This window comes from Bremia lactucae, linkage group LG6 (genome assembly GCF_004359215.1).
Source record: "Bremia lactucae strain SF5 linkage group LG6, whole genome shotgun sequence".
Lineage (NCBI taxonomy): Eukaryota > Oomycota > Peronosporomycetes > Peronosporales > Peronosporaceae > Bremia > Bremia lactucae.
This window is the reverse complement of record NC_090615.1, coordinates 1,326,273-1,340,449: the sequence shown is the minus strand read 5'-3', so window position 1 is coordinate 1,340,449 and position 14,177 is coordinate 1,326,273. Positions and strand designations below refer to the sequence as shown.

Here is a 14,177-nt window from a genome sequence, read left to right as displayed (position 1 = left end):
CGAGCCAAGGCGGGACATGTGCGTGAGAGCAAATCGCCTCACTGCAGCCCGACCTTTTGTGTGCGTAAAGCCACAGGTGGATGGCGCGTGGTTCATGCTTACAATAAGCTGAACACGGCGACCATACCGGCGCAAACGCCAATCCCGCGGAAAGATGTTTTGTTGAACTCCATGGGAAAGTCAACTATCTTTTCCGCGTTGGATTTGAATGATGGCTACTATCAGGTACTCATGAGAGAGTCCGATGTAGCCAAAACGGCAGTAAGCACCGCAAGCGGTATGCTTTGGGAGTGGCTTGTGGTGATGCACCAAGGTTTGAAAAGCGCACCAGCGACTTTCATCCGAGTGGTGGCTCACGTGATGCGTCAGCACCGTGCCTACGCGCCTTATTACTTTGACGATGTATTCGTGCATAGTAGAGCCGAGGACGGGCTGAGAGCAATAGGGTCGCACAAGCGTCATTTACACGCTGTGTTGCAGACTTTAAAGGACGCCCAATTGAACGTCAACTTGCAAAAGTTCGTCATAGGGTTCCCTGAGATACCCGTGCTGGGTTGCATCGTAGGTACGCACGGTGTACGAGCAGACCCAGACAAGATAAAATCAGTAAAGAAATGGCCAATCCCACGGCTTGTAAAGGATTTGCGCTAATTCATTGGGCTTACTAATTACTTGCATAAGTACAGCAAGAATTATGCTGAGCAAACTAAACCATTATCTGATCTCCTTTAAAAGGACACAGCATGGGTTTGGTTAATAGAACAAGAAGATGCGTTCGCATCAGTGAAGCAGTCTCTTGTGGAGACACCGGTCTTGGCATTGCCAGACGCGGATAAGCCTTTTCGCGACGTCTGCGCTGCAAGTAATTTTGCAATCGGCAGCGCGCTCATGCAGAAGGATGACGACGGTGTTGACCGCGTCATCTCTTATCAGTCCCGGCTTTTAAAAGCCGCGAGACTAAATTACCCCGTTCATGACGAAGAGCTACTTTCAATAAAGTATGCTCTTGTCAAATTCGTGTGCACCTACTGGGCACCGAACCATTTGTGGTTTATACGGATCATGCATCACTGCGTTCGCAATAAACTCACCGCACCTCTCGCCTAGAATAGCAAGATGGCTCACATTTTTCTCTGAATTTAATTTCAAAGTTGAATATTAGCCGGGTAAGTCGAATGTCTTGGCTAACGCTTTATCGCGCAGTGTCTTGCGCACTATAGCACAACTCCCAAAGAGTGGAGCAACCGATTGCCCTTTGAAGAGTTCCAAAGAGTGGAGCAAGCAATTGCCCTTTGTAGAGTTCAGTATAAATAACAGTGTTCACGCCAGTACGGAAGAGACACCGTTTTATAATAACGGACTGCGCTATCCTCGGACGCCGGCCTGTTTGTGCGCAGCCCGATTCTTACTGGGGGAAGGCCCCTCACTATGCTCGGTGCGAAAGAGGGACATAGTTTCGTCAATATGACGATGACCCATGAGGGTATCATCTCAACGACTAAAACTTGCGCTAGTGACCCTGCCAGTTTAGCAGTGGTCAATATAACTACGCTTTATGACTGACCTCTCCGCGGTATCATATGTGAGTTTGCTAAAAGCGTGAGCGAGGCTCAACGCTTTGTGGATGAGCGATGAGCCATCACACGTAAAGTCTGTGACGCAATGGCAAGTGCACAGGACAAGCAAAAAAAATATGCGGACCAGAATGGTCGCAAAAATAATGAACGCTTTAGAGTGGGTGAAAAAGTACTATTAAGTACTGCTACCCTACCTAGAAATGCAATTTCTGTACTACCTGGAGGTACTACGAAGTTGTTGCCGCGTTTCAGTGGGCCCTTAACGGTGGTAGAAGAGGTTGGAGATCTAAATTATAGGCTCACCCTTCTCCCGTATATGAAGACGCACCCCGTATTTTACGTGGGTCGTCTGAAACGGTACGTAGACCCAAATGAGGTCACATATCCCCATCCGTCTAAGGAGACCGATGGTGACGCCGACTGTGAGTCGAGCGTCGTTCGGGTGAGGGGGACGGTGAAGGCAAAAAGCGATCCGACCGATGCCTCCCACTACGAACAGGACTTGGAGAGCGAGGAACGTCACGCGAGTAACGCGGATCCCTCAACATTGTCCTCTCAAAGAGGTCCAAGCGAGTCTTCAGGCTTTCACAACCCTGACGAGCCTTCGCTCGGACATCAACGAGATCCGAGGTCAATCGCGAGACTTGACTCTCGAGATCCGCAATACGTCGTTCAGCAGCGCTAAACGCCTGTGACTGAACGGACGAAGGTAAGGCAGCCGCGATAATTTGGGCGAGATCGCCATTTCTATCGGGCGCCGCCTGCACTAATGGATGCGGGTGGGAATCAACGCTTTCTTGTTGGAAGGCTGCTAGCCTACCGCTCCGTGAGGCAAGGGTATCATATCCTCGTCCAATGGATAGGTTACCCGAAAAGGTTTGACTCTTGGGAACCGATCAATACCCTACGTATTGATGTGCCCGGCTTAGTGGCTGCCTATGAAAAGGAGCACCAGCTGAGGCCTCTTCGCTAGTCTCAAATGGACTAGCAGAAGTAGCGTTGTGAGAAGAAACAGGGGGTAAAGTACCGCATATGATTTCTTTTACCGCAAGCGGGCGAAAACATTCGCTCCGACGCATCGTAATGCGCATGAATGCGGCGCAAGAATTTCGCCTCGTATTGGTCGGGCGTTTCATTTGAATGTAACACGACCGGGATCGGTAAAATATGCCCAAGCGATTTTCACTGAGCGGCAATAATGCGCCATCAGCATTCCTCGTGAGCTCGTTGTCCGCATCACTACTATGAGGTGACGGGGCAACGGTGTCGAGTCATGGTAGTCGACAATATGCGACGGATCAACATCCTCACTGTTAAAGTGGGATGAATCCGTTAGCCCCATTAACGCGACAGCAGCAGTAGCTGTCGGCATTTCGACTAAGGCATTAGACGCGGCCGGCGAATTAACGCAACGCGTGCGCTTAGTGTGAGGTTGAATGGGCGTCTTCGCAGACGACCCACCAACGTGGCCCCTTTAAGGTGGCATCTTTAGCGTCGTGTATGGAAACACAGGTCTCTAGAGTGATTGAGTGAACTAGCGGCGCGAAAAGCTGCTCGCAGTTCCTCGCTCCTCTTTGACAAATTTACAAATGTAAATTCTTTCTTAAAGGGGGGGGGTGGTGTAACGGGGTAAAGTTGCCCTAATGTTACACAGTCCCCGTTAAGTACACTTTGTGTACTTAAGGGGATGGTCAATTACTAAATAATAGTAATTAGACCCAGCACTCGGGTGTGTGGTGCACATTTTTGACCAACCCTTGTGTATGTGATGCACATGGATGCATTAACATTAGGAGGAATGACGCCCAGCGTCATCCGGGATGACGGCTAGCGTCATGCGTTACGCGAGGTCTCTAGAAAGATACGCTCGCAATACATATTAAATGTTATCTATAGAGATAACATTTTAATTGGTAAAAATAGGTATCTGTATTTAATTCTATTAAATCTAAATCAGTCTGAAAACTACTTCCTACTTGGTAAGTGCGCACGAAGAGCCGGATGACCGCTCCCATGACGACACTTAACCAGAGTACTTAGTGTGTTGGGTGAGGTCGCTAATGCGCCCACCGCAACTACCTCACTGCACGCAAGAGAACTGGTGAAACCGCTTCCTCGCTGTGATAGGGTGTGTGTCTAAGTAGAGCGTGGCCGCATTACGACGTGCCCGCCTACAAAGTTGGTATTAAATAGATAGAAACAGAAGAGCTTAATTTTATTAAGTACAGTTTACTTTTAACGCTCTTTAGAGCAAGTGTTTTAAAGAGAGTCTTCCTCTGCATGTACTAGTGTACGTGTAGTTACGAAAGGCACCACACGCACTGAAGCGGTGCGAAGTGGACTTGTACTGAAGCAGCACAAGTCGGGAGTGCTCCGTTACAAGTCACGCTTGATCGCAGATTTCTGCAGGGCAATGTGAGGTCTTCATTTCTGCATTCGTCATTGCTACTTTAATATATGGATGCTTTGCCCGGATTGTATTCATGATATTAGGCCGAGCACATCGCATCTTGTAATCCGAGGCTTTCAAATACATAAGCTCACGACATAAAAAAATGCACAAAAGAATAGTATAGTATCAGGTTCTAGTCAAGATTGAATAGTCCCTGTCTATAATAGTAATAACGACAACCTTTCAATTGCGGTAGAGGACCGAGACATTTTTCAATTTATAAAATCACGAATAAAGAAATAAAATCATGTTTAATTGTCGCGGACATATTAATGCAGCCTACACAAGGAAGGCGGCGATGACGGTAGCCGAAATCACGGACCCGAGCGTAATAATCAGCGTTGGCGAGTTTGATGCAGTCTCATCTTCAGGAGTAATCGATCCAGTGTTGTTCGTTGCGCCCCCTGCGGTCGATTCTCCGTCCATATTCATCGTCAAGTTTGCTGCGTCTAGGACTTCGTGACATTCGTCATGTAGCTTCGAGATCTCGTCCGAAAGATCGCGTGGTTCTCCCATATACGTGATGAGGCAGTCGACCGATCCCATGAGTCTATGAATCGGTTCGAGGCACGTGGACGAATTGCAAAACGTTAAAAATTTTGGCTCCGTGAAATTCAGCGCGTCAAACACGGACGTGACATTAAAGGTCGTTCCCTCGGCACACGTGTTAAAGTACGAGCTATTATCGATCGTGTCGATGAAAGACGTGCTCACGTTTGACTCACACTCGGTCGATACATCATCATCGGTTGCTTGCGAGTGGTCTTCCCCATCATGGGCAGAGACAATTACAGCAAAGGCGATTAATAACGTCGAAGTAGCGAGGGTGTATTTGGTCATTGTAGAGTTGGAAACAAGACGTGAGCCGAATGCAGAAAATGGTATAATGAATGCAAGAGGAGAGAAACTACCGAGTGTAATTATAGCGAATAGTGCATGTGATACCCACTAAGCTGCTGCGAAATTATGCTGAGAGTCAAGAGACGCGTCGGGAAGTTGTATTAGGGACTTTGTTTTATTTGTGAGGGTGGAAGTTTTAAAAAAAAGGGCGGTTATTATTGCTTTGAAACCCGCTTTAATAAAGAATTCGAAGTAATAGCTTAAAAACTATTTCGATTTCACGTACAAGCTTCTGCCAAACAGGCAAAAGTCACTTAATAACGCATAGACGGTATCCCGCGGTGCTAAATTTCAATAAGAAACGCTAGCAAACCGCTTCACTCTCTTCCACTTTGTGGCTTTTGTCGTCGGGATGATCTCCACCGTCTGCGTTTTTTTCTCTCGTGTGATGTGCAAATTTCATTAGCTTTCCAATTGCCCGTAATAACTATTGTACGACTAACGTCCTTTTAAAATCAGATCGTGGGAAGCTTGTAGGCTTGTCCGATCCATCGTACAACTCACCATTAGGATCTTAGTCCTTTCCGGTAAACCGCGACATCATTATCTTCCATCTGATTTCATGCAAGAGGCCAAAAAATCTCATGTCAGTTACAATAAGTTTTCAGGATCTCATATCCTAAGGGCCGTTACATTGAGGGATGCGAACCATATAAATCATTTTTTATGTGACTTACATCAGCTTCTGTTGAGCAGCACATTGTCGATATGTAAAGTAATAAGCTGATTTTTTAACTGCAGCACGTGAGCTTAAAATCACCTAAATAAGTGTAAATGACGCTTTATAACACTGCCATCCATTCAATCAAACTAAATGCTTAAGGTGAGCGCGTCTGAGAAAAAATATATCGTCGAAGGCATCGCGGCCGATGTGCGTGCGGATGGCCGTCGACGCCTCTCGTATCGCAGCGTGGCACTTGAGACTTCGCTTCTTTTTCAGTCCAACGGGTCCGCGCGGGCTTCGCTCGAAGCATCTGGAACGGACGTGCTGGCTTCGGTAAAACTCGAGGTGACGTCTCCGCAACCCGAAGCGCCAAACGCAGGCATTGTCCAAGTAAACGTATCTTGCTGTCCCTCCATTTCTACTAAACTTCATGGACGAGCGGTTGAAGAGTTAAACGTAGAGCTATCGCAGCTTATGACGCGCTTGATATGCTCTTGTCCGACTGTCGAGCTTGAAAAGTACTGCCTTATTCCGGGCGAAAGCGTATGGGCTATTCATATTGATGTCATGATCTTTGAATCTAGTGGAAACTTGCCCGATGTCATTTCCATTGCCATCTATGCGGCCCTAAACGATACCGTGTTCCCATCTGTAAGGCTCGTGGGTGTCGAAGGCGAAGACAAGACGATTGAAGTGGAAACGGATCCTGCGGCTGGCAAGCTCATGATGGCCGAGCATTGGCCCATTTGCGTGACACTTAGTAAGATTGGGGACTATTTTATCACGGATCCGATGGAAGAAGAGGAATTATGCACGAGTGCGCGAATGAGTGTGGCTGTCGATCCCAACGGCAGCGTCTGTGGCGTCCAGAAAAGTGGCGCGGGAGCTATTGAACTGGAAGAAATGCAGCAGATGATTGATGAAGCATGCGCACGTTCAAAAGAGCTCTTTCAGATGCTACAGAAGGCGCTGGGAGAGCAGAGGGCTCACGATCTCCAGGCAGGCCATCGTGTCGAGCGAGTGGGATTTTTGCATTAACATATTAGAAAAATACTAAATTTCGCGACATATTTTATCCTTGAAAAGAATAAGAAAGTATCTATAAATAGAATGCTGCAATGCTAAAGGCGCCTCGTCGAGCGGGTATTATTTTAAAGATTAAATTGAGTGTGCCATATTTATTAATCATTAGTTTCCACAGGTGTACCCTTCTCCGAAAGATAATTTACAACACGGAGTAACCTTCCTTGGTAGCGCTCTAGTGCTTGAATATTCAGCACGCGATTCCGAAAGCCCATGTCATCGAGTTCTTTCAATTGCACTTCCCACTTCTGTTCATGATTTGCCGATTCGACGACCGGTAAAATCGGTTCCATGGCGTGAATTCCTGCTTCCATTCGTCCGTCAATCCTTTGATCAAGCATCTTTTCCATAACCTCGCGTGCCTCTTTCCACTCGCCTTCTACTTGATCCCAAGTGACTATCTCGTCGTTTTCTTGATGCTCGTCCATCCCATTGGTATCTTCAATACGTCCTTTTTCAATAAAAAGCACTTCTTGACGCTGTATTAAAGCAAGCTCTTGCAAAGTTTTCAACGCACTATCGACTCGAAAAACGCGACGGGGGTACGTCGTAACCAATTGAAGATCCCGTGCTTGTTCGCCACAAAGTGCTTCCGCAAACTCAAAAACGTGCTCAAGTCGCGCAGCATGGCAATACCGACGCATGGCCTTCCCAAGAGGCCATTTTAAAATCATTTGGACTTGCAATTGCTTGTTTTCTAATGGCTCGGGCGCGAGATTGGCCAGTTTATGAGCTTTCCACTGCTCCTTTTCCTGAACAAGCGCAACGGCTCGAGCTGCTTCTTCTTCAATTCGCTTTTCGTCTTCTTGAAGAGCTGCCACGGCTTCACAAGGAATCAAATCTACTTCCAAGTCGGTATTAAGAATCGTCACGGCTTTTTCAGGCTTAAGCTTTGTTACAATCACGTTAAAAGTCTCTCGTCCATGTCGTACAAACACCACGTCGCCTTCAGTCAACGTCGTGTGGGTTTGTAATGACTGTTCTAATAATGGTTTTAAATCCAGTTGACGGTCTTTAAATCCTTCACCTTGGGGCTGTAAACGTGCAAATTTGCCCTTCTCAAGGCGTACATAGCGCACCTGGACAAGGCAATGGAGAAGATTGGGACGCGATTGGAATAAAGACGCTGTGACTTTAGGTGGTAGTCCCACTGTGCCTTCTCTTGCTGTGAATTCAAGCACACCAGCGTGTGTGAAACGCTGTGGAGACTTCGTTTCGACTCCTGTCGCGTCGTCTTTGGGTAAAGACAGCTCAAACGTAAGCACGCCGAGTTCAAACGCATTCTGGGGGTTTAGCATCTCTAACGCCGACACAGGAAGCGTGATCTTATCACCGTCTGTTGTGGTAGGAAAGGGCTCAAGCTGCTCAAGGTATTGGATGCCCCCAGTGAGCCGCTGAGCTTCGAGCTCTTGTTGTTCTTGTCGCTCGAGCTCGACGATGCGCTCGATGCGCTTCTGCTTCTGTAGCAGCTCGAGTGCTTCACGCGCCTTTGTCGCTGCTAAACGTTTACGCTGCTCTGTTGCCAGCTTACGCTTGGCTTGGTCGCGCCGCTTAAGCTGCTCGCGGTTCCACTTCGCATTGCGCGAGTTCAAGTCGAGCTCCATGGGGTACAAAATTGTAAATGAACCTTTAGAAACGTACCTTGTTTTAATTCGTAAACAGGCGTAATTTAAAGAACGACTTTTAGCCTTCTTAAGAAGGCCTTGTTAAAGAGCACCGATGATTGCGCATCATTCCAGAATGACAGCCTAATAATCTACGCAAACATTAAAAAGCCCAACAAACGTGGGCTAAATTTTGACGTCATGTGTAATTTTATCAAAGTATTCGAATTAGAGTCGTACAAACCTTATTACAAAATTTTCCACAATTTTAACCCAGGGATAGACATTAGTGAGATTTTGAAAGTTTCTCAGGTAGAAATCCAAGAAGAATTGGACTTTACTTGCTGTAAAATTTCTAAAAATGTGTATGTGAGCTTCACAGAATGACCGACTCTTATGATGACTTGCTTCTTCTAAACGACTCTCTTAGTACTGAAAGCAAAGTTGACGATAGCCCTTCTTCCTCTTCAGAAACCAGCGCCCACAACCCACCACCATCTGATGCTGCTTTTCTTCGTCAATCAGCTCGTCAGTCTGCTTCTACCAGCTTCCAGCTAGTGGACTGGGCATCCGACAACGGTATTCGCCGTCATAACGTAAGCTCTGATTGCATGGCAAACTCCAGCCACTTGAATAAAATAAGCGAGGATAGTCAAAATCAAATTAGTTGCGACTTTCCAGTGCCCGAATTTAAAAACCCACACCGGTCAACAAACAATACTTATGGAAAAGCCACGGCGCCAATGCCAACAACGTTGTATGATAAGAATGTCCTACAAATTCTCACGATTGGGTCCATTGACCCAATTTCCAAAGAGTCAAATTCCGAGGATTGGTCCGAAAGTCTCGGGCCAGTGGATGAAATCGAGGACATGACGCTTATGGACCCACACTATGACCTTACATCGGCCAAGATGATGAAACTTTTTTCTCTATTTCATCCTGGAGGTACGTGATAGGATGATGTTTGATAAACCAAAGTTTGAGGTTGGAATACTACTAAATATATTTTTTGATCAATTGTAAGAAAATGGAATGGTATCTTACGACGGGTTTCGGTGTGGATTAGAAGCCATGGGAATCGCCTGTGGGAATGACAAACAATTTCAGACTTTTATTCAAAACATTGATGATGATCAAAGCGGGGGTATCACGTATCACGAATTTCTCTTTGCAATTCAAGAGATCAAACTTGCTCAACTTTTTAATGATAATTTCTTGCGAAAGATGCTGCCCGAGTATACCCAAAAGAACGGTAACAAAACGAACAAAAACGCACGACTTGGATCAATTGAGTACTCCCCTGACCATATTCGAAGCGTGTATCCCATTGAACAAGTCCAACGTTTTATTTATTCGACGAAACCAGGCTGGGCAACCATGCGCTGGATCAATGTTGAAGGCATTGATCCTCTTTTAATGCGTCGTCTCTCTGTCCGGTATCGTCTTCATCCATTAGCTATCGAAGACACACTCGATGCTGATGTGGAACGTCCTAAATATGAAGAGTATGATGAACATACGTCGTTAATTTTACAAACCATTCACGCTCGAGATTTTGCGTTAGTAAAGAAATACCAGAGCATGTATCGTGCCTCCCTATATGTCCACGATCACGACGTGTCTCCATTTGATACCATGACCAAACAAGAAATACTCGAGCGGTTAAACCAGCTTCATATTGGTTCCGTCATGACAAAACCACAACAATTGAGCTTATACATTATGGAAGACGTTCTAATTAGCGTTCAGGAAAACTCCTCACAACCATTATGGTCGATTCTTAAACAGCGTCTGGATCGGTCCTATTCCAAAGTGCGCCAGCACGGTACAGCATTTCTAGTGTATACCATTGTCGACGTTTGTGTCGACGAACTTGCACCAATTACACACACGTTTGGCGCGAAATTGATGATGCTTGAGCGGCTTTTGAAACTCGAACCTCGATCGTTTGACATTAATGTAGTAGGCAGTTCGTCCAAGCAAATTAAAGGACTTCAGGTGCTTTGTAAGCCCCTGAGTGAAGTCATTATCCAGCTCTCGGAATCGGAAGCTTTTGAAAGCGAGACACTGCGGTATTTTCGGGATGTATTGGACCACATCACGACAATTGAAGAGGATTGTGATCGCCATTTGGATCGCTGTCGAAGTCTCATTGAAGATTTTCACAATATGCGAGCTGCACAGCAGAATGAAGTGAGTTACATTCTCGCATTAGTTGCGGCAATCTTTTTGCCAGCCCAGTTCTTGACGGGGCTCTATGGAATGAATTTTACAAATATGCCGGAACTTCGATCCCAGAGTGGCTACTTTGTCTGGTGGGTCGTCGTCCTCATGATTGCATTTGCTACGATTGCGTTTTTTAAATTTTATAAAAAATGGTTATAAGCAAGAAAATATTTTATTTGTTAATAGCTATTGTTTTTCAATGAAAGAACTTTAAATGTTTTTTTTTATAATATACAAAAAGGATGCAATGGCCTTTTGATATATAGAGTCGTGCATACAGAGATTAGAATAACGGAACTTACCAGAGCTGATGCTTGATTTTGGGATTCAAAGCCGAATCAGCAGGACACGAAAATACATTGGCAAATTCATGCGAGTTGCTTGCCACTCCGTTGACGCGCCACTGTTCAATCGTATGGGCATTGGAAGCCAACCCATTGATAATGCTTGCGTCACTTCTTTTCGAGCAAAAGGACTTTGCAAACGAGATGAAGAAAAGTTTGTCTGCTACGTTGACAGACAAGTTGTGCTCGGCTTGGCTCATTGACGAGCTGTCGTCTTGTGTTTCTTGGTCGGTCGTATACTTTTGGTAAGCTGCAAATGCGATCTTGACTCCGCCATTGTCGGCAATATTCTCGCGAAGTGTGATCTTTCCATTGGTGTAACCCAAACGTTTACCCGAACCGGTTTGACTAAGCACTTCATAACTATTGTATTGGGTCACCAGGCCCTCGCTGCGCTTAAGAAACTCGTTCGATGTGACATTACTCCACCAATCTCGGAGGTTGCCATCGCCAGCATAATGCCGTCCACTACTATCAAACCCATGCGTGAGCTCGTGTCCAATAATACTTCCAATCGATCCGAAATTCCTCACGAAATGGCGGTCTTGAGCAAAGAATGGAGACTGCAGGATTCCATCCGGAAGGACAATCCGATTGGCTCTTGGGACGTAAAAGGCATTCACAACCGCGCCTGTTGTCACCCATTCGTCACGGTTAATCGAATTCCCAATTCGTGCAATGTCTCGATCCAGCTCGTAGTTCGAAACAACTTGCAAGTTTTCGACAAAAGACGCGTCACTTCGAAGTTGAAACGGAAACGTTTCCTCAAGCGTCGAGTGACCGATATGCTTGGTAACGCTTCCCAATTTGTCAAGAGCAGCCTCGCGAGTGGGTTCGTCGAGCCAATTTAATCGTTTCAAATCTTCCCGAAACGAGTCTTGGATTTGAGTTACCATCTCCTGGGCTAGTCGTATCTTGGCATCGTCTGACCGCATGAGAGCATAGTACTTGCCCACGAGGCCTGGAAAAGCGTTGGTCACTCGGTTCACACACCCTTTCCAGCGAGGTCTTTGCGTCTTTTGGCCACTTAAAGTTTTTCGTCGAAAGGCAAAATCTGCCTCGACAAAAGGCGCACTTAACTCGGGTGCGTAACGAGCAATGTATCGATACGCTACCACCGATTGAAGGGTGTCTAGCGTCACCGAATCGCTTGAAACGAATTCTTCGGCACGATCAAAATAGACAGGGGTCTGGACAATCATGTTAATGTTTTTCGCAAGAAGGTCGGAAAGTGAGCCACTTCCGTTTAAGTACGCTTTAAACAAGAGCGGGTATGTTTCAATTGTCTCGGCCACACTCTTAAGATTGTACGTGGCAATGGGGTCCTGAAGCATTTCCTCGGGTACATAGAGCGGCGCCAACAGCTCCTCAAAGCGGATGACTGAAGCTGCTCGAGACGCTGCAGCATCATAGCCAGCCAATTGGAACAGCGTCTCGACGTACGCATGAAAATCGTTTTTTATCATGTCAAACTGCTGGCTGTCGAGATAGGATTGCGGAGATGGCAACGTGAGGCCGTGCTGAGAGGCATGCAGTGCGTATCGTGTGGCGTCTTTGTCATCGGCACCCACGCTAAAAGCAGTGAATAAAAAGGGCCCGACTCGTGAAAGGTTCCCGGCGAGATGAAAGAGTTCTTCTTTGGTACGAGTTGCAGCGATTTCCAGTAGCCGAGGTCCGAGGATCGTCAAGGACGCTTCATTTGCCGTCAAGTCACTCGTGTTGGTAAAGTTCATACAGGAGTCGTACAATTCTCCAATGAGCGGATATCCGTGCTCCATCACGTCCTTTAGAACCACTTCGTTGGCATCTTGCACCGAGGAAAATGCAAGCACTACATTTGCTTCGACCTCTGGGATCTCCACTTGTTGGAGCCACGCTCCGCAGCTAAACTCGTATAAGTCGTGACAAGGATCAACGTCTCGATTAATGTGAGTTGATACACTCGTAGGAAGCTCGTCAATCCAGTCGGAAGACTGCGTAGTGGCCTCTAGACGTCCATGGGTCTGGAACGTGCCACCATCAGACCGCAGCAATGACGCTTCTGCACTAAAAAGCTGTGCTCCAATGCCGATAATTGCCCAGGTTGCCACTGCTTGTTTCAGCCGCAGTGATGGCAAGACACCATTCGTCTGCTGCGGCTTGTTGCTTTGATGTATTTGAGACGCCTTTTTATCGTCGTTATTAAAACTTGACGCGTTCTTTTTATCAATTCGTTTCGAAATATTCCAGGAGCTCATGGCTAAACCCACACTTTTGTTTGGACGGGCTTGGATGGAGGCAATTGTTTAAATGATACGTACATCGATTCTATGGCATTCGAATGGTTGTCTGGGTGAAACCAGGTAGTGGCACATTAAGCTAGAAATCCATGTTAATAGAAACATGTTCAAATCGTTCGAGCTTTCTGAAACAGCTTGTATTTCGCACTTTTTGTCCTTGCAACCCAAATTCGATACTACAGAACTGCTGCCCGGCGCAGCAAACTTCGATTCTGGTGAATCGCAATCATAGCATTGGTTTGACCGCTAAGCGAGAATTGGTTTCTTTAAATGTTAAATGCACACTCGTAGGTGGAGATTAGGAAGTTTGGGATGCTTACGGAAAAGGGGACAACATGAACAATTAATTACCGAGCAAACTCGTTGACAAATTCTATAGCCTCAATTGGCTCGGCAATGTTTGAAAGAGATTGTTTCCCGATTTATTAAATCACCGAATATGAATCAGTATCACGGTTTTCTACACAACATGCCTTGATAAAATCAGGCAAGAGTTCAAGAAAAAGGTCATAGAGGCAGTATACGTCGTCTTTGCAATAGAACACCTTATTCTTTCGGGATTGCGCTGTCCTAGCAGTACTTCTTTGGTAAAACAAATTCCGTGTCCGAGCCTGATCTTTTCATAGTATAGAAAAACGGCTCCAGGTAGATTTGTTTATACATGACACAAAGGTGTTTTCATGAAACATGAGAGGATGTTAATAACTATAATTGATTGAAAGGTGGTATCCCAAACCCTTTCGGAATCCTATGACCTTTTTCTGAACTTTTGGTCGATTTTATCTGGCAGAAAATACTGACACTAATACGAATTCGGTGTTCTAAAAAATCGAAAAACAATTACAACAATCTCTTTCAAACATTGCCGAGCCAATTGAGGCTATAGAATTTGTCAACGAGTTTGCTCCGTAATTAATTGTTCATGTTGTCACCTTTTTCGTAAACATCCCGAACTTCCTAACCTTCTTGCGAAAAACATCAACATGATTGTCCAGACCCCTGTCTATTTTGATCGTACCGAAGAATTCGTTTCAAGCGATTCGGT

The 14,177-nt window shown here is 45.9% G+C and overlaps 6 protein-coding genes across 6 annotated transcripts in view; 2 read left to right on the top strand and 4 right to left on the bottom strand.

Moving 5' to 3' along the window:
• Positions 1 to 4,308: 4,308 nt before the first annotated feature.
• CCR75_003195 (uncharacterized protein) lies at positions 4,309 to 4,869 on the bottom strand (the record flags this gene model as incomplete). Its single annotated transcript, XM_067961292.1, has 1 exon — positions 4,309 to 4,869. One exon carries the CDS (start codon positions 4,867 to 4,869, stop codon positions 4,309 to 4,311), a length of 561 nt encoding a protein of 186 aa, XP_067818868.1.
• Positions 4,870 to 5,743: 874 nt separating this feature from the next.
• On the top strand, positions 5,744 to 6,631 carry CCR75_003196 (uncharacterized protein; the record flags this gene model as incomplete). The annotated part of the gene is made up of 1 exon (XM_067961293.1): positions 5,744 to 6,631. One exon carries the CDS (start codon positions 5,744 to 5,746, stop codon positions 6,629 to 6,631), a length of 888 nt encoding a protein of 295 aa, XP_067818869.1.
• Positions 6,632 to 6,774: 143 nt separating this feature from the next.
• Positions 6,775 to 8,280, bottom strand: CCR75_003197 (uncharacterized protein; the record flags this gene model as incomplete). Its single annotated transcript, XM_067961294.1, has 1 exon — positions 6,775 to 8,280. The coding sequence occupies one exon, from the start codon at positions 8,278 to 8,280 to the stop codon at positions 6,775 to 6,777; it is 1,506 nt and encodes a 501-aa protein (XP_067818870.1).
• Positions 8,281 to 8,663: 383 nt separating this feature from the next.
• On the top strand, positions 8,664 to 10,668 carry CCR75_003198 (uncharacterized protein; the record flags this gene model as incomplete). Its single annotated transcript, XM_067961295.1, has 2 exons — positions 8,664 to 9,228; positions 9,308 to 10,668. The coding sequence occupies 2 exons, from the start codon at positions 8,664 to 8,666 to the stop codon at positions 10,666 to 10,668; spliced, it is 1,926 nt and encodes a 641-aa protein (XP_067818871.1).
• A 139-nt stretch (positions 10,669 to 10,807) lies between these two features.
• Positions 10,808 to 13,090, bottom strand: CCR75_003199 (uncharacterized protein; the record flags this gene model as incomplete). Its single annotated transcript, XM_067961296.1, has 1 exon — positions 10,808 to 13,090. One exon carries the CDS (start codon positions 13,088 to 13,090, stop codon positions 10,808 to 10,810), a length of 2,283 nt encoding a protein of 760 aa, XP_067818872.1.
• A 747-nt stretch (positions 13,091 to 13,837) lies between these two features.
• The window catches only part of CCR75_003200 (uncharacterized protein), a gene marked incomplete at both ends in the record, with an annotated part of 1,549 nt that continues 1,209 nt past the window's right edge, over positions 13,838 to 14,177 (bottom strand). Inside the window, one exon of the mRNA XM_067961297.1 lies at positions 13,838 to 13,953. Within this exon, the coding sequence (XP_067818856.1) occupies positions 13,838 to 13,953 (116 nt within the window). The remainder of the gene's footprint in view (positions 13,954 to 14,177) is intronic.